This window comes from Rattus rattus, chromosome 5 (genome assembly GCF_011064425.1).
Source record: "Rattus rattus isolate New Zealand chromosome 5, Rrattus_CSIRO_v1, whole genome shotgun sequence".
Lineage (NCBI taxonomy): Eukaryota > Metazoa > Chordata > Mammalia > Rodentia > Muridae > Rattus > Rattus rattus.
The window spans coordinates 82177583-82195623 of record NC_046158.1 but is presented as its reverse complement, the minus strand read 5'-3'; the positions used below and the strand labels follow the sequence as shown (position 1 = coordinate 82195623).

The window sequence follows — 18041 nt, the reverse complement described above, 5'->3', positions numbered from 1 at the left end:
TTAACCATACTCCAGGCTATGGTAATGGATTATTTAAGCCTTTTGATAGTATGATCAGCCACACCTTGAAAAGGCGCATGCACCAGGGGGCGGGGTCTATACAGCTGGTATGAGGTAATTAGTTGGACTGGGACCTCCAAACCCCACCCCCTGAGCTGTGACACCGAACCATTTTCATCTGAGAATCATACCTGCCTAATCGTCATGATGGAGACCTTCATGTCAGAGAACACATTCAATACGTAATAACATGTGATGATGAAAGTGATCGGACGAGCTGAGAAGGGCGGGTGGTGCACATTTGGAATTTCAGCACTCGGGAGGCTGCAGCAGAGAGATTGTGAATTTAAGCAGCCTGTGCTCCCATTGATAACTTTGTCTCAAAAGCACAATGCTGTGGTTTGAATGTGATGTGTCCCCCATTGGCGTGTGTGGCCGAACACTTGGTCTCTAGCTGTTGGGTGAGACTGTGAAGCCTCATTGGAAAAAGTGGATCCATGAGTCCCTGGTGCCCTAGGTACCCACTGCATCGAGACCACGGTGCTGACACCTCAGGAAAAGAGGCTTATTCACGGCACTGAGAGCTGATAACAAACTTAATATTATTAACTGTTGGGATGACTAACCCAATTGTAATCCTGTGGCTTTGGGGGAATAATATGCAGCCCCCTTCAACATGGAACAATGCTTTCCGTGTGTTGAAAGTGAAACAAGCAGTGAGGAAAGTGTTGGACTGCAGTGTGCTCACAGAATAGAGGGTGAGCCTTTCCAAGAACAAAGTCAGGACGAAGGATCCCTCTGTCTGAGTCATGGCTGTCTCCCCGTGGAATGATGCGGGCTATGGTGGGGGAAGGGAGAGGAGCAGGACCCTTCCCTTTCTTCTACCTGCCTATCTTCTAAGTTTTCTTTCATGGTCATTGACTTAGTTACCTTCCTCACCTCCATGACCAAAATACCTGGCAGAAGCCACTTCAGGAAAGGAAGATTTATTGGCCTCAAGTGTTATGTGTTCAGTGGTGCTGTGGGGTATGGGCGGCCATGATACCCCGGGGCAGAAAGAACAAGTTGGAACTGAAGACAAGTATATCAAACAATCAGAATCCACTCCTGCTGACCTCATTCTACTAACCAGGTCCCATCCCAAAGTGTCCTCAACTTCCCAAAACAGAGCCACCAGCAGGGACTAAGTGCTCAAACACATGAGCCTATGGGGCCATTTCCCATTTAAACCATGACAATCATACAAACCCACGGGACAAGTGAAATCATATTACTCTTCTAATGGGGGTGTCTGCAGGGAAGGTCCAGCTTTATTTTAAAATCCGTTTCACAAATGATTTGAAAGCGATCAAGTTTTTAAAACAGGAAATAGCTGAGGAAGAGCTTTGGAAGTTAAAATGCTTCTGTTGATTCAGTAAACAGAGCCTTCTCTTTGGCTGGCGTCCCTTCAAGCGGCGGCAATCGGATTCTATTAACTGGTGCATCGTTCTAAAAAGGCCCAAGAGGAATCGTCTTGGGCAGGGAGGTTCCAGGCACTAAATGTTAGAACTTAGGTTCCTTGCAAGGGATTGCAGCGCACGCACGTGTGAGTGACTTATATTAAAGTGTGGGCTGGATGTTCCAGAATAGTGATGGCTTCTAATCCATTTCTTCTGGCCTGCTGGGAATGAAGGCCCGACATGTCTCGGTGATTTAGAGCTCTTCTTGCTGAAGCAGCCCCATAGCAAGAAACAGCTTCAAACTTGGAAGAAAGGGGCAGCTGCTGTGTGGGCTCCATCTGGTCAGGTCACTCTGGGAGGGTAGAGCGTTCCCCAAACCCAGACATGCCGTTCATTCACTCTTTGTCATGTAGTGTTGAGAGCCCGGGGAGCTGGGGTCAGAGTGTGTGAGTTTCATGGGTGACAGTGTGACTCTCTGACCGCGGCCAGTCTACCACTTGGAGTCTTGGAGTCTTGGCTTGCAGTTCTGTAAGATGGCAGTGGCCATGTTTGGCAGCTCCCTCAGAGGCACCGTGCTGATTTGCTTTGTCAACGCGACACAAACCTACACATAAGCAAGTCTGTGGAGCACCATCTTGGTTAATGGTTGAGGTGGGAAGGAGCAGCTTAGTGAGGCAGTGTCATCCCTGGGCAGTGGTCCTAGGCTTTATAAGTAGGCAGAGTGAGCATGAGCAACCGGCCAGTAAGCGATGCTCTTCCATTGCAACTATGATGATGATGATGATGATGATGATGATGATGATGATGATGATGATGATGATAGATAACAAAAGCAAACAAACCAGAATAGGACAAAACAAACAAATGAATAAATGATGGAAAAAAAGAGAGCCAATGAAAAAGTCCAAATAACATGTATCAACTATCAACATAGAGATAGGAACGTGTTCATACAAAGAAATCCCATAAAAACACAAAAAGCAGAAAACCATAATATAAGCAACAGATCTATAAGGTTTAAAAAGAAAAAGGGAAAGCCCAGACAAAGTATTACAAGCAAAAAAAAAACCCTGCAAAAATACCACTGAGTTTGGTTTGTGATGGCCGTGCATTGCTGGGCATGGGTCCTGCCCCTCTGTGTGGTTTGTATTTGTACCCAGTGAGACTCCACGGGAGGAAATTAATTTTTCCTTTGTGAGCGGTTATCAACTCCAGTAGCTTCTGGGCTAAGATGGGGCCTTGTGTCCCTTCCGCTCTCGGTGCAGCTGCTCCACTGTCCTGCCCTGAGTTCCTGCTCTGGTCTCTCTCCACCAGTTGGCCAGCCAGACCCTACCTGTATCTTCACCTATGACACTAGGGTTACAGGAGCACACGCCCAAGCCCAGCTTTATATAGGTCCTGGGGACCCCATCTTAGATGTGATGACCATTGTCACTTGTCAACTTAACTTTATCTGGAATGAAGTACAGTCCAGAAATGGCGGGCACACCTATGACCGGATTTTGAGGCAGACAGACATGTCATTGATCCAAATCTTGAGGCTGGAAGACACAGCTTTGATCCAGACCTTGAGGTGGGGTGGCTCATGCTCTTAATCTGGATCTGCACCCACCTGTAATCCAGATCTTGAGGCAACACCTTTAATCTTGGCTGCACCTTCTGCTGGAGGCCTACATGGAGGAAGGAAGGGTTTATACTTCACCTACTTGCACTTACTTTGCCAAATATACATATACATACACATACACATACACATACACATACACATATACATATATATACACATACACATATACGTATACATACATGTACACATATACATATACATATACATACACATACACATATACATATATATATATATATATATATTCATTCCTTAAGCTCCATAACTCTAGAGAGACTTGACTAATACATCAGATCTTTATGCTTGTGCAGCAAGCACCTCACTGACTAGGCTATCACCATTCCCAAGTCCTTGCATTTTGGTCTCTAGTTAGTAACGGGCTGTGTATCCAAACTTGGTGTTCTCTTAGCTCCTTCTTTCTAGGTTTTGCCATGTTAATAGACTGCTTCCCAAAACTTTTAGTTCAAGTCCACATTCAACTGTCATGAGGGTGGTATTGCTTCACTGAGCACTGTTTTGAGCATGCTCATTTTAAAGTACATGTACACAAGTTGTCCATTAAGTAGGGCTTTGTGACCACCCATCCTTGTTTCCTTGAGGTAGAAAACTGACTCTGGCTTGTTTGTCAGTTGAGTGTTTTCGTCTTGCTTGCTTCCTTTCTCATGCCCAACCTCAGTCAGTCTCTCCCACCCTCCCTCATCCAGAACTCTAGGTTTTTAGCACTTGAGTTTCTCCTTTGGAAATCCCTAGAGTCTTTGTGTCTCTATAGAAAACATTGCCTAGGCAAAAGGAGTGGCTAGCCTGTCCCTGCCAGGGTGACCTCTGTTGCTGTTCAGAGAGCAGTTGAGGGTTTGTGCTAGAGACACTTGTTGGCAAATGGTAGCCCTTGTCATTCTACATTGAAAAAGGCCATGGAAGTGGTATGAGACCGAGAGGTCAGGCAGAGTGAACTAGGGAGTTGGTTCTTCAGGTAAAGGGCTTGAAGTGCAGCCATGAGGACCCAAGTTCAGATCTCCAGCACTCACGTAAAACAAAAATTCAGGCACATCAGCAAACCTCTGTACCCAGCACTGAGGAGGTGGGTGCAGACTAGCTGACTCCTGGAGCCCAGTGGCCGGCCAATCAGCCAAATCAGTGAGCTCCATGTTCAATGACATATCCTACCTCAAACAATAGCTAGAGTGACCAAGGAAGACACTGAATGTTGACTTTTAGCCTCCACATGCATGCACGAACAAACACATACCCACAGTTCCATGTGGCATGTGAACTGTGAACACACACACACACACACACACACACACACACACACACACACACACACACAACGCTATCTATAGGAGTTCATTGAGGAAAACCCACTAAGGTGGTATTACTAGACTGGCCCACTATTTTTCTTTCCCTTTAAGAATGGGATTCAGGCCTGAGAGGGCATCCCACCTCACTGCAGCATCGTGACTCATTTGCTGCTGCAGCACTGCTTCCTCTACTCTGCAAAACCCTCATTCTCTTCAAGTCCCAGGGGCTGATAGACTTCTTATTTCACAGCTCCCTGTCTCTGGTATTCCAACCGGTGTGCTAACTTCTTTTTGCCCCATCTTGAAGCCAACCTGGTACCACCCTTCATGCTATCAAAGCAGTCGTGATACCTGTTCTCTGTCGCATTTTCCTGCACTTCTGCCTTACCACACTGCCTTCCATCGCTCCTTACCTTCTACTTGGATTAGTTCCTTCCTTCATTCCTTCCCCTTCTCCCTCCCTCCTCCCCTCCTTCCCTTCTTCCACTCTAAGATAGACTCTTGCTATGTCTTGCCTTAGCATTCCCAGTGAAGAGACTGCAGGCATGACTACTCCACCTGTCCCGGTATTGATTTTCTATTGCAATGTGACAAATAGCCCCAAACTTAATGGCTCAACACGAGTTGCTGTTATCTCATAGTCCCTATGGTCATGTGGCTAGAGAAGCCTCCCTGGGAAGCTCACCGGGATCTTCTGAACAGGGTTCTGGACTGTAATTATGATGCTGGCTGGCTGCATGGACAACAGAGGCGTGACAGGGAAGAATCCACATGCAAACTCACTTGGGGTTATAGAGTTTTTTGTGTGACTGCCACACTGGGGGCTTGACTTCCTTAAGTCTGTCAGCAGAGGAGCCAGCCATTTGTGGTCCCTTATGACCTTCTGGAGGCCATCTAGGTCTTTGCCACAAGGACGCACACAAGGCTTCTCACGTCATGAAGCCACTGTGAGGGAATGACACTGCTAGGGCAATGGCATCCTAGATAAGGTCATTGGATCCTCTCCTTGTCTCTCGTTTAGAAGTAAGTCACAGGTTCCTCTCAATCGCTAGGAGGGATGTCACAAAAGGAAGAACCACCAGGAGACCATGATGGCCACATCAGAGCTGGACAGACATCACCTACAGTAGACTTTTTATCTCCCTGCCTTCCTTTGTGTGTGTCTTAAGCTTTCTACAGTGTATCTCTAAATCTACCTCCCCCTTTTGTTTACTTATTTATGTTTGAGGTAGTGTCTCATTTAGCTCTGACTCAGTATATCTGTAGCCAAGCTTGGTCTCGAACTCCTGATATTTCCTCCTCCTGAGTCCTAGAATCATAGGTGTATCCCACTATACCCAGCTGTTTCCTCTTATTAATAAATCCTATTTAATTTCTCATTTTTACTATTAAAATGTTCTTCTGGGCTGGGGAAATGGTTCAGTGATTAAATGCTTGGCAAGTGTGAGTACCTGGGTTTGGATCTCTAGAACCTGTGTAAATGCCTGGTGGGGGCCTCAACTGTTAATTCCAGCCACACGGGGTAGAGACAGGGTATTCGCAGAGCAAGCTGGATAGCAAGACCAGCCATGTCAGTGAGCTCTGGGTTTCAGTGAGACCTGGATGATGAATAAGGTGGAAAGCCATTGAAGATAACTCCTGATATCAATGTAGGCCTCCCCATGCATGGGCGTACACTCATATAACACACACAGCACATACACATTCATGGGCACACACACATACATCCACATGCATGGTTACACACAAAACACACACACATATGCAGACATACCATAAAAAGTGGAAAAAAAAGAACATTTCTTCTGTTTGTATGTTTTCTAAGAAACAAGTTTAATTAATACAGATTAATTTGTTAATTAGCAAAGACATTATCCTAAAAACTATAATAATCTTTCAGTGACATAAAAGGTACCCCCTTTTTTTGGTTCCTTGATTCTGTCAAGAATCTAATACAGGCTATGGAGACCCACTCACCTCCTGGAAATGAAGGACACAACCCCATGTGTGCTATGCCAGCGATTCTCACTGCCCAGCTTTCCACTTCTCTTGGTGTTGGCGGTACTCACTTTAACATGCCCACGATTTGGGAATTTAGTTAGTGCACAATGGAGACAGCTTATCTTTGCTTTGTGATGCCCAGGCACTGGGTGGGAAGGCTTGCACGGCTGGAGAGATTTAAATTGCCAGGGGAAGAAGGATCTAAAGGCTGCTCATGTCAAGTGTGTATGCCCTCTGGGTGAGGTGCTTGATTTAGTCTGGAATATCGTCTGCTTGAGGCATGGGCTGTTCAGAGTGATTCCGGGTTCCAGGACAGAGGGAACTTCCCAGGGACTCAGCTGCAGCTGTGTGGTCTTCTATGACGGAGCTTCCAAAGCCATGTGGCATTATTTTGCCACACTCTGGTTGGCAGAACAAACTCAGGTCCACTCAGATTCAAGGGGGAGGAGGAAACAACCTCCTACTCAGAGCCATAAAAGAAAAATTGCAGCCATTAAAAGGACTGCCACATGCACACACACAAAAGTGCTTAGGGAAAAGTGCTTTGGGAAACTGGAATCCCAAATTCTAAAGACTGGAGGGGTCACAAAGGAGTCTATTTCTGCTTCTCACCCTTGAGTCAACTTTCTTTGTGGCTGCCATGTTCCATCCCGGCCTTTGCAGGTGTCTCCTAGCTGGCCTGCTGCCATCCACTCTTGCCACTTTGTTCCTCAATCCAGAGACAGAATGTTTCTTCCAAAACATAATATTCCCTACTCCCCATCCCCCTCCACCAAACTGAAACCCACGTAACTCTGTGATCCAGTGAACACAGAGCCTGGGGTTTTATCTCACGCTATATCCACCCTCATTCTTGTGATAAAACGATTGGATACCTTCCTGTATTATTTTTCATTTTCATTTTATTTTATGTGTATGGTGTATTGTCTGGGTGTATGTCTGTGCATTATGTGTATCCACTGACAGAAGAGGCTGTCAGGTCCCCCAGGACTGGGGTTAAAGATAGGTGTGAGCCACCATGGGGGTGGTAGGAATTCAACCTGGGTCCTCAGACAAAACAGCCAGTGCTCTTAACCACTGAGCTATCTCTCCAGCCCCATCCCGCGTGTTCTTACTGCTGTTTTCTGTAAGGGTCTTTGGACATACTTGTCCCTCTACATGGAACATTTTGCATTCCCTTGTCCTTTGGGTCTTGACGCTTTCTCAGTGGTATTCTCCCCTGTTTCCTTGATCAAACCCTCCTACTGCAGCCTCCTTAGGACCGTGCATCTACAGACTGCAGTAGCCTCATGTTTACAACTGTGAGGATGTCAACGTTACAGCCACACGGCTCATAGACCAGTACAGTCCATGACGCCAGAGGCCATGTCTTCTTCCTCCAAGACATTGTTTACTCCAGAGTGTGGCATAAAGCAGTCATTTGCAGGGGGACAGAGAGGAGGAGGGAGAAGGGAAGAAATGAAGGAAGGAGGGAGGGATGACTCAATCTAAAGATGCACATGCGAGTACGTGGAGTAGCGATGAGCTCATTAACTTACACTAGCGTGTTGTGCTTTCCACGGTTTTATTAATTAGAGGAGGCTCTCTTTTATTATTAAGCTATAATCTCTCTTCCCCTGGTACTGGTTCTGCTGTTAAAGTACACGTCCAAAAGGTTTCCCACGGCTGGTCAGATGGCTTATTGGTAAAGGCACTTACCATGGAGCCTGGTGACCTGAGTTGGATCTGCAGGATACATACACATGGAGTAGAGAACTGACTCCTGTGAGCTACCCTCTGACCTCCACATGTGTGCTGTGCTGTGGACACCACACACATATAAATAAATGTTTCAGAAAAGCTTTCCCATGTGTGTCAGAGAGATTCTGACCCCGTCAATGAGTCTCTTTAAATGTTTGTAACAGCCCTTACAACAGAGAAAGGTAAAAAAGAGTCTCCAAGGTCATTGGCAGGTACAGACACTTAGCCAACCTGCCTCTTGAAGGCTGTGGTCATCCAATCTTATATTAACTCAAGATCATAGCTTCCTCCTCAGAGATAAGCTCTTGGTTCACAGCTTTTTGGCAACACTGATACTTCAGGGTGCTAGGCTTTGACACTCATAAAGCTCTGAGAGATCCCTCTTTACAAATGCTTTCCTCTATATAAGGTAAGATCTCCACCAAGATCCTAGAATGTATCCTTTATTTAAATGTGCATTTAGGGGACTTGAGAGATACCTAGGCAGTTAAAAAACACTTGCTGCTCTTGCAGAGAACCTGAGTTGGGTTCCCGGCATGCCCATGTCAGCTCATAGCAACTTAGAATTCCAGTTCCGGGGGATTTGATACCCTGTTCTTGATTCGTCGGGCACTGCATGCAGTGATGCCCATGAATACATTTAGGCAAAACATTCATATTTGTGTAAGATAAAACACTAAATCCTTTAAACTTAATTGATATATGAAAGCATAAAAGTTGTGCACGTTAATTGGATGCCACATCATGTTCTCATGCACAGATGCGTTGCATAATTTTAAAACTAGGTTGAACACATCTCTTAAATATTTATGGTGAAACAGACAAAGTTTCTAGCTTTTGTGAAATGTAGTGAACATTATCGTTAGCTCTGGCCGGTGGACTAGGCAGCAGTATACCAGAACATTCTGCTTCTGTCTAACCTTAACTTCGTTCCACTGACCAACCTCTCCCCATCCCTCCTTACTCCTAATCTCCTGGCCTCTGGTAACCACTATTCTAGTCTCAACTTCTCTAGTCTGTACTTGCTTTTGTTTGCTTGTTTGTTTACTTACTGTGTTGCATGGCAGGGGATTCATGCATGGCTTAGTATGTGTGTGGAGGGCAGAGGGAAAATATGGGGAGTTAGTTCTCTCATTCCATCACGTGGGTTCCAGGGATCAAACTAAGTTGTCAGGCTTGGTAGCAAGTACTTTAACCCACTGAGCCATTTTGGTGGTTCTCATTTGAATGAAACCAGAAGTTCATATATTTGAATACTTGGTCCCTAGTTGGTGTAACTATTTGGGAAGGATTGGGAGATATGGCCTTGTTGGTAGAGGTGTGCTTGTTTGAGGCTTCACAAGTCCACACTAACCCTCCCTCCCCCCCATTAGCTTCCCCTGTCCTGTGCTTGTGCATTAAGATGTAAGTTCTTATTTACTGTTCAAGCGCCATGCTGGCTTCCCTGCCTTGAAGTTCATACATTCTAATTAACCCTTTGAAACCGTAAGTCCCAAATGATCTCCTCTTCTGTAAGTTGCCTTGGTCATGGTGTCTCATCACCACAGTAGAAAAGTACCTAAGACAGGCATCTTGCCCGCCCCATATCAGTTTCTTAATGAGATGCTCAAATGTCATCCTGGTGGAGCAGTACAAAGAACCATGGCTGGATCCTAACTCAGCTTTAGAATTTAATTTAATGTTTTATTTTTGAATCACCATGCAAAACAATAGGCTCCTTTTGACACCTTCATACACACTAAGTTTGTCTACTCCTCTTCTCCATGCTCCTCTCTCACCATCTCCCTGCTGTACCTCTCTGTCCCCAATATTCTCCCACCATGTCCCATGGTTTCTATTATCCCCCCACCTCTCTTACCTGAAGCCTTCTCTCCCCTTTCCTGGACCCTTTCTGCCCACCATGTCCCATGGTTTCTATTATCCCCCCACCTCTCTTACCTGAAGCCTTCTCTCCCCTTTCCTGGATCCTTTCTAGTTTCATGGCCTCTATCCACCCCCATCCCACATATACAAAACATACACATGTAGAAGCTAGGGTCTGTGTAGGGGAGAGGACACGTGGTATTTGTGTTACCTGTTGCCTGGGTTACGTCTCTTAGATGATTTTCTAGTTCCACACATTTTCCTGTACATTTCCTTTTCCTTTACAGTTGAATAATTATTATCTATTCTCTGTTAATGGACAGCTAAGCTGATCCAATGTCCTTGCTATTGTGAATAGAACAGTAACAGACATGGCTGGGCAGGTGTCTCAGTGATGAGACACAGAGGTCTTCGGTTGTATGCCTAGGAGTGCTGTGCATGGGACATATGGTAGTTCCATTTTGTTTTCTTTTTGATAAATTTCCATACTGATTTATATAGTGGCTTCACCGATCTACACTTTCACCAACATCAGATAAGAGTTTCTACTTTCTTACAGCCTTATAGTTTTCTGAGTGACAGCTATTCTGCTGTGGTGAGACAGACTCTCTAAGTAGTTTTAGTGTACACTTACCTGATGGTCGATGTTGGATGTTACAACAATTGTTTGTTGGATACCTGCATTTCTTCTTCTGAGACTTTAGCTCATTGGCCCATTTGTTGACCGGCTGCTTCATGCTTGCGGTGTTTAATTTTACAGTTCTTCATAGATTCGAAATGCACTATCCAATGTAACACTCATGGATCTAGACTGAAGCCCTGCTGACTCACTCTCCTCTGTCTGTCCACCTGGCTGATACTTTTCTTTGCTGTGTAGAGCTTTTCAATCTCATGTAATCGTATTTACCAATTCTTGAACTATTTCTGGTGCTACTTGGAGTTCTAGGCAGGTAGTTCTTGCCTTTATGTAATTAACTTTTTGTTACTTTCCTGAGATCTTCTACTACTACTATTACTACTATTACTACTATTTGGTTTTTTTTCATGACAGGGTTTCACTTTTTTTAGCCTTGGCCATGCTGGAACTAACTCTGTAAACCAGGCTGGCCTTGAACTCACAAAGATCTACCTGCCTCTGCCTCCCAAGGGCTGGGATTAAAGGTGTGTGCCACTACCATCTGGCTATTTTCATTTTTTAAACCAATCTCTCTCTCTCTCTCTCTCTCTCTCTCTCTCTCTCGCGCGCGCGCGCGCGCTTGCGCTCACACACACACACACACACACACACACTCACGTATGTAACTACCCACAGAAGTCAGAAGAGAACATAAAAATATCTGTTGGAACTGGAGTTACAGGCAGCTGTGGCCGCCCAGTGTGGATGCTGAAGAACTGAACTTGGGTTCTCTGAAAGAGCATCATGTGCTCTTGATTAAGAAGCCATCACTCCAGCCTCCTCACTCATTTCTTATGATGCAACCTATGGTGCTGTTATCACTGAGGAGGAGGAAATGGGTAGAGAGGGAGAATGGTTAGAAGGCTCGGAACTATGGGCTCTGTCCTTCTGTGTAATAGGCAACTGGCACATGGTCTATAACTTACAGACACATGTAATGTGTATGTGAATTTCAGTGTATGAAATACCTTTTGGTTTAAGAATGGCAAAATTTTTACTGCAGGCTGAGATTTTGTTTTGCTATCTTAAATTTCTCCAGGCTCATAATGAACTTCAGTCAGCTCCTCCTACACAGAAAGTAAATTATTTTTAAAGCGAGTTTCCCCATGATCACCTCTGCATAAGGAAGTTTTGAACACAGATAAGCCTGTATGTTTACTCCCAATGTGTCTTCATTTGCCAGTAATTTCAGCTAGGTGACATGTCTCTGAAACACTGTTCTCTGTGGTTCTTCACCCCGATCATCTTTTAAGAGGGTATCACTTGCTAATCGGTGAGGGCTTCTCCCTCAGCTTTATGTATGTCATTAGAGTCTTTCTGTTTAAGTTTCTACTTTCTGAAGTCAACAGTGCTTGAGAAATATGCAACACACATTGCCAGGGTTGAATACTGAAAAATCAGTTGAATTAAAATAATCAACATTTGGAAACAGCAAGATGGCATAAAAAAAGATTGCCACCAAACCAGATGGCTCAAGTTTGATTCTCAGGACCCACATAGTAGGACAGAAATGATGCCCAAAATTTATCTTTTGACCTCTATGTGCCTGCATGCACACACTGTTGATTCAAGTCGTCAGGGTTGGTGTCACCTGCCTTCATCTGCTGAGACCTGTCACTGGCCCGCAGAGTGATCTCAGGGTGTATTCCTTCAACATTAAATGTCTTAGCCAGAAGCCACACCTGTTGTTTTGTTTATAACTCATTACTGGGAACTCATCACACGGTGCCCAGCCAGTCATTGTGGTATTTTAAGAAGTGCATTCATGAAGCTTCATGATTTCATGTGCTCAGAAGATACGGATAGTATTAACGAGTGTCGCACCGGAGCCCAGCAGATGTCACCTCTTAAAACCATTCATAGTTTATTCCCTTCACCATTGGGAATTGTGTGGGAGAATAAAGGCTCCCCTGGGAAACCTGGATTCTAGTCAGAAGAAACAAATCCACTTAGGCCATCATTCTTCACTTTAGCCTGGGGTTTTCATCAGCCTCCTCTGGTTCTGGCTAGTGAACCCCATGTTTCCTCCTAGTAGCCGTTCCTCTCCGTTTGCAGCATGTCTGTGAGAGCACATCTTGCTAAAAGCAAATGCTGCCTGGCCCAAGCATCCTTCTTAGATACCAGCTATGTCTTTGAAACAAGACGAGTTTGTTTTGACTCTGGAATCTGACCAACGGCTGAATCTGTTTTAATAAAAGCACACATGGATCCTATCACCTGACAACCAAATCATTAAGAAAGACTTTAAAAACATAACTGTAAAATAACAAACCATAAAACTATCTTAGATATATGTTCTGTTCAACCATGTGCATCACAACAGGGTTAGATGCAAACACCCCACAGGCTCTGTGGGAGATAACATGGCTGGGGAGTGGGGAAGATGAAAGCCATACCATGTGCCTTCCATGTGAGACTGCCTTCAAGAAGTCATGTGTGTTAACACTGAGGCACAATTTCCACTGTATACCATAAGGCAGGTCCCAAGAAGAGCGGGGACCTCAGTACAGTGCTGTGTAGACATAAGTGTCCTGAAGCCGTATGCCTCCCATTGTCCATCGAAGGTGGCTTTGCCTAGCTGAGGTCATAGGGAACGTGGGGTCCTGCAGGTAGAGGCCCAAGAGCTCTGATGTGGCTCTAAGGAGCCAGTCAGGCTTTTGAGGATGGCTTACTCAGAAGACATTGGGTTCCTGACAAAATGTAACAGCCCCATTGCGGATGCTGGGAAGGGTGGGTTTATACTTGGCAAACCCTTAAAATCACTTGAGGCCAATTTCTTATATCTGAATCTCAACTATGGGAAAAAGTTAAAAACAAGAAAACAGGACCAGAGAGATGGCTCAGAAATTAGGAGAACTTGCTGCTCTTCAAAGGACCAGTGTTCAATTCCTAGTACCCACATGGTGGCTAAGAACCATCTGTAACTCCAGTTCTAGGGAATTGGACACCTTCTTCTATGGGTACCAGATAGGCATGTGGTATGGACAGACACATGCAAGCAAAATACCCATACATATAAGATAAAAATAAAATAATTTAAGATTTTTATTAATAAAAAAAGAAAATCACAAGAGCACAGAGGATCTAAAGGAAAGCTGTCCACGTGTTCTTATTTAGGGCAAAAGATGGCGTCTACCCTTCCTTTTCCAAGTTGCACAACAGGGAACTGGAAAAACCATTTCAGAAGACAATTACAGCTCAGCTTTTGTCATGGAGAGACTGTTACGCATTCGCAAAGCTTTCCTATCATAAGACTTTCTCCAGTCGTTACTTTTTTTGGTTGACAGATTACAGTCCCTGAGAAAAGCAACTGGAGATGCAGCCTAGCCCTGGGAGGGAGGACCCCTCATACCGACTTCTTTTCACTCTTCCAGCAGAGGGCACCCCAAAGACTTCTCAACAGACCGACAAATGGAGACCTCTCAGCCTATGTTCCTCTCTGCATTTGACTCTGGCTTGTGTCCAGCTGACAGAAATATAACCACAGCTGGCTTGCTGTTACACAAAGCTAAGCCTTACCGTGTTCAGGATGGACGTCCTCAGCAACATACTTGATCCTATTGGATCTCTCTGAGCTCGCCTTCTAAATAGGACAGGGCATTGTGAATGTTAATGAGGTCAAATCTAGAACACACACAGAAGTGTGGCTGGGGGGTAAGCAGCTGATAAAGGTTGATGTTGACAACTGATCTTGTATTTTGGTCAGCTTAGATACAACCATCTTGGTAAATGTTGTCTTGGGTTTGGAAGTTGACTCTTTTGACCTTTCTTTGTCCCCTCCGTGGTCTGCAGTTCCTCTTACATTAAACAAGCAAGCCCGGCTGTAACCAGAGCTTGTTTGTTTCTCAATTTTCTGCACAGCCAGCCAGGCCCACCACCTCCGTGAGTTTATTTGCTCTCTGCACAGTAGCTGGGAGGAGTAGCTTGGCTGTGTCTGTTGTCCTTATGTATGCAATAGAAGCCAGAGACACAGGCCCAACTCTGGGTGGCTGAAGATGTATGTCAACCAGACCTGAATTCCTAATAAATGCTTTCTATCAAAGGGCTCTAATGTTTTCACAAAGAGTGTAGAAATCAGTACAAGTATCATTCCTTTCATTTAAAACTCTTAAAGCACTAGAGTCCGAGGAGACCACTCAGTTGGTAGAGTCCTTGCCCCTGAAACAGAAGGAACTAATTGAGTTTGATCTCCAGAGGCCAGTAAAAAGCTAAGCACACTGGTGCATGCTTGCAATCCCCGCATGGGGTACGTGGAGACAGGAGGATTGATCTCTGGGGCTCTCTAGCTAGTCAGCCCAGCTTACATGGCAAGTTCTAGGTCCCAGTGAGAGATCTTGTCTTAAAGAATTGTGGATGGCTCTTGAGAAACAAATGGCACCCAAGGGTGGTGTCTGGCCTCCACATGCACGACTATCCTTACACACCCACATGCATGGATACTCTTACACACACACACACACACACACACACACACACACGCATACACACACATACACACATGAGCACACATACATACTATGTGGGGGTGTGGCTGGGTAGTCAGAAGAGAAATATTAGCTAAGAACATTAGAACATTTAGCTACTTTTTGTACCATCAACCCAGAGGAGCCAGGAAGGAGTCATCATAGAGCAGGACATGTGCCATCTTCCATGCCCCCCTTTCCTGCTGTGTGTCAATCACTCCTAACCTGTCAATCTCTCCTCACCTCCCGGCTGTGTCAATCACTCCAAACTGTCAATCCCTCCTCACCTTCCTGCTGGGCATCAGACATTGTGCTGACAGTTCTGGTCTCAGCAGGTGCTTCTAGTGACACCAGGTCTTTTGAGAGGCGTCTCCTGACATAGGTGGAATATGAATAATTTTTCTTTTGGAAATAACCTAATGTGAAAGAAATCCCTTCTGCTCCTTGACACAGCATGAACAAAGAACCAGGAATCCTTTTAAATCCAAGAGAAATACACTTTATCGAAGCCATTTATCCTTGAGATATTTCCTTGAATATATTTTTCTCATTCGTGAAGAACAGTCCTCCTTCGGTACTGTGCACCCTGGGTTCTTGGGTCATGTCTATTTTGGTATCATTTGCTAGCTGCAGGCAGTCACATCTTTCTGATTTTCATACTCTTTAAGCCTAATAAGTAATAGAAAAACAATTTAAATACACAAATGTCTCCCATAATGTTGTTCAAAAATCCCTTCATCAACCAGGCGTGGTGGAACAGGCATTGCTCTCAGCCGTGGGAGGGAGAAGCAGGCGACTATCTGTGACTTACATAGTGAAACTCAGTGTCAAAAAATTCCATCATCAAAGACTAATTTCTATAGCACTGCCCCGTGGGTTTCCTGCAACACCCTTGGACTAACTTAGTTCCTTGTTTAATCGTTTCACGGAGGTTCTGTGATGAGTGGAGAGATTGGGCCAGGCAGGGCCTGTCTTGCCTGCTCCTGGTCTCCAGGTCCTGGTCATTGCATCCTGATCCCCCGTCTCTCGTGGATGCTGTCCGTGCTGATCCCCCGTCTCGAGTGGATGCTCTCTGTGCTGATCCCTTGTCTCACGTGGATGCTTCCTTTCACAGGGGCAGACAATCTACAGACACATGTCACTCCGACCTCAGAGTCCTTTCCCCTTGGGAAATTGTTGCCAATTTCACCAACATGGCCTTTCTTGGAAGTCAAGTCTTCCTCAGCAGCGGACAGAATCAAGAATGTGCTGGGACAGCCTCCTGACAACACAACCTTGACACAGCTATCCCAGACACCTCTGCCCAAGGCACACCGTAAGACCAGGGCTCATGTGGACTTCTCCTCATCCCTTTACCAAGGAAGTGGACATAGCGCCTCCCTGGATCTTGCCAAGGACCCCACTGAGACTCTGGTCCAAACAAGGCCTGAAGGGGGAAGAGAAGCAGCGGACATGTCAGGTTTGCCTCGCACCAGCATGCTCCCCCCATTACCTACAGCCCCATCAGCCTCCTCGAGTGCTATCTCCCCATCACAGCCCTTGGTAGGGATGCCGTCCCTTTCGAAGCATCCGTTGAGGTCAGACAGCTTTCTATTTCTCCCTCCACCACCATCATCTTCATTGGCCCCCGATTCACTGCATTCCATCACCCCTCCTAAGCCTGTAGAACATCCCACCAAAGTGCCTTTGTTTCCCCAAACGACACCAGCTGACTCCTCTTCAGGTCAGAGCCCAGTTCATGCCCTAAACCCATTTTTTCATAAAACAAACCTCTTCTCATCCAGAAATGCCCAGACTTTCATAGGTATCCCTCGTCTAGACTTTTCTACATCCTTAACAAAGCAGTACTCTGAGCTGTCCCCATCAGAGAATCCCCACTTAGCAGCTTCCCCAACTCCTGGGGTTCTGAGCTCCATTGCAGAACTGGACCACCTGTCTCTCCCTTCCCTAGCCCCTGGAGGCCTTCCAGGTGGAACCTCCTCGTGGTCCATGTTGGAAGAGCCTTCGAGTCCTGTGTCCACCCAGCCAGTCCGCACAGCGGGGCCTGTCAGAGGGCACAGTGCAGTATCATTGCCCATTTATCTAAGACAGCGGCAGCAAAGCCATGAGGCCCGGCCCCACGCCCAGACTGCAGAGTCAGTGATGACCAGCAGAGAGCTAGCCCCTGTTCCTCCTACAAATAGTTCTGCCAACTGGTCACGAGTGCCAGAGAATTCCAGAAAGCCCACACTCTCCCCAGAAAGCAAACCTTCCTCTTTGGTACATCCTCCTCCTCAGCCGCTCACTACACTCAGTCAAGGGCAAGTGGTCCATTCCGAGGCAGCTCCTGCATCACCACGGAAGGGGACAGGTGCCCCTCCCTCCCCGCTTACTGTCCTCCAGCCCAATAAGGATCAGGCCCATCCAGCCCCTGCACCAGAGGCACCCACGTCCCAGGAAGATGACCGTGACGAGTACCTTCCCGATGCGGCCACACACCTCCTCTCAAGCAAACTTCCTGATCTTCCCCCTACGATTTGGACATTTCCTCAGCAAAAGGAGGACAAGACGGCAGCCATTTTCTGGACAAATGAAAAGGCAGACGGGACAGTTTCTCTGTGGGCTCTTCCAACTAAAGAGGCTCCTGGTCGTCGTGCAGTGAATGAATCCACCTCTGATTTTAACACAGGTCGTATCTCACCTCTCATCACGACAGCACTAAGAACAGACCGCTCTCCTCCAGGGTCATTTCCATCACCCACGCTCACCACACTGGCCCCTTCTCCCGGCATTTCCAGCACCAAGCTGGGGACTCTCGCAGCTGTCACAAGCCGGTCAGAGTTGCCAGCTTCAGCTTCCAAACAGGTGACAGCACTTTTCTCCTCCACCGGTGTCCATGATTTCCCAACAATGGGAGGCACAAGAAAGCCAGCAGCCACAGATGTTTTCCAGGGC

The 18041-nt window shown here is 46.0% G+C and overlaps 1 protein-coding gene across 1 annotated transcript in view; it reads left to right on the top strand.

Moving 5' to 3' along the window:
- LOC116901695 (UPF0606 protein KIAA1549L-like) overlaps window positions 1-18041 on the top strand; it is a 242887-nt gene that overhangs the window by 128738 nt on the left and 96108 nt on the right. Inside the window, exon 2 of the mRNA XM_032903824.1 lies at window positions 16222-16566. Within this exon, the coding sequence (XP_032759715.1) occupies window positions 16222-16566 (345 nt within the window). The remainder of the gene's footprint in view (window positions 1-16221; window positions 16567-18041) is intronic.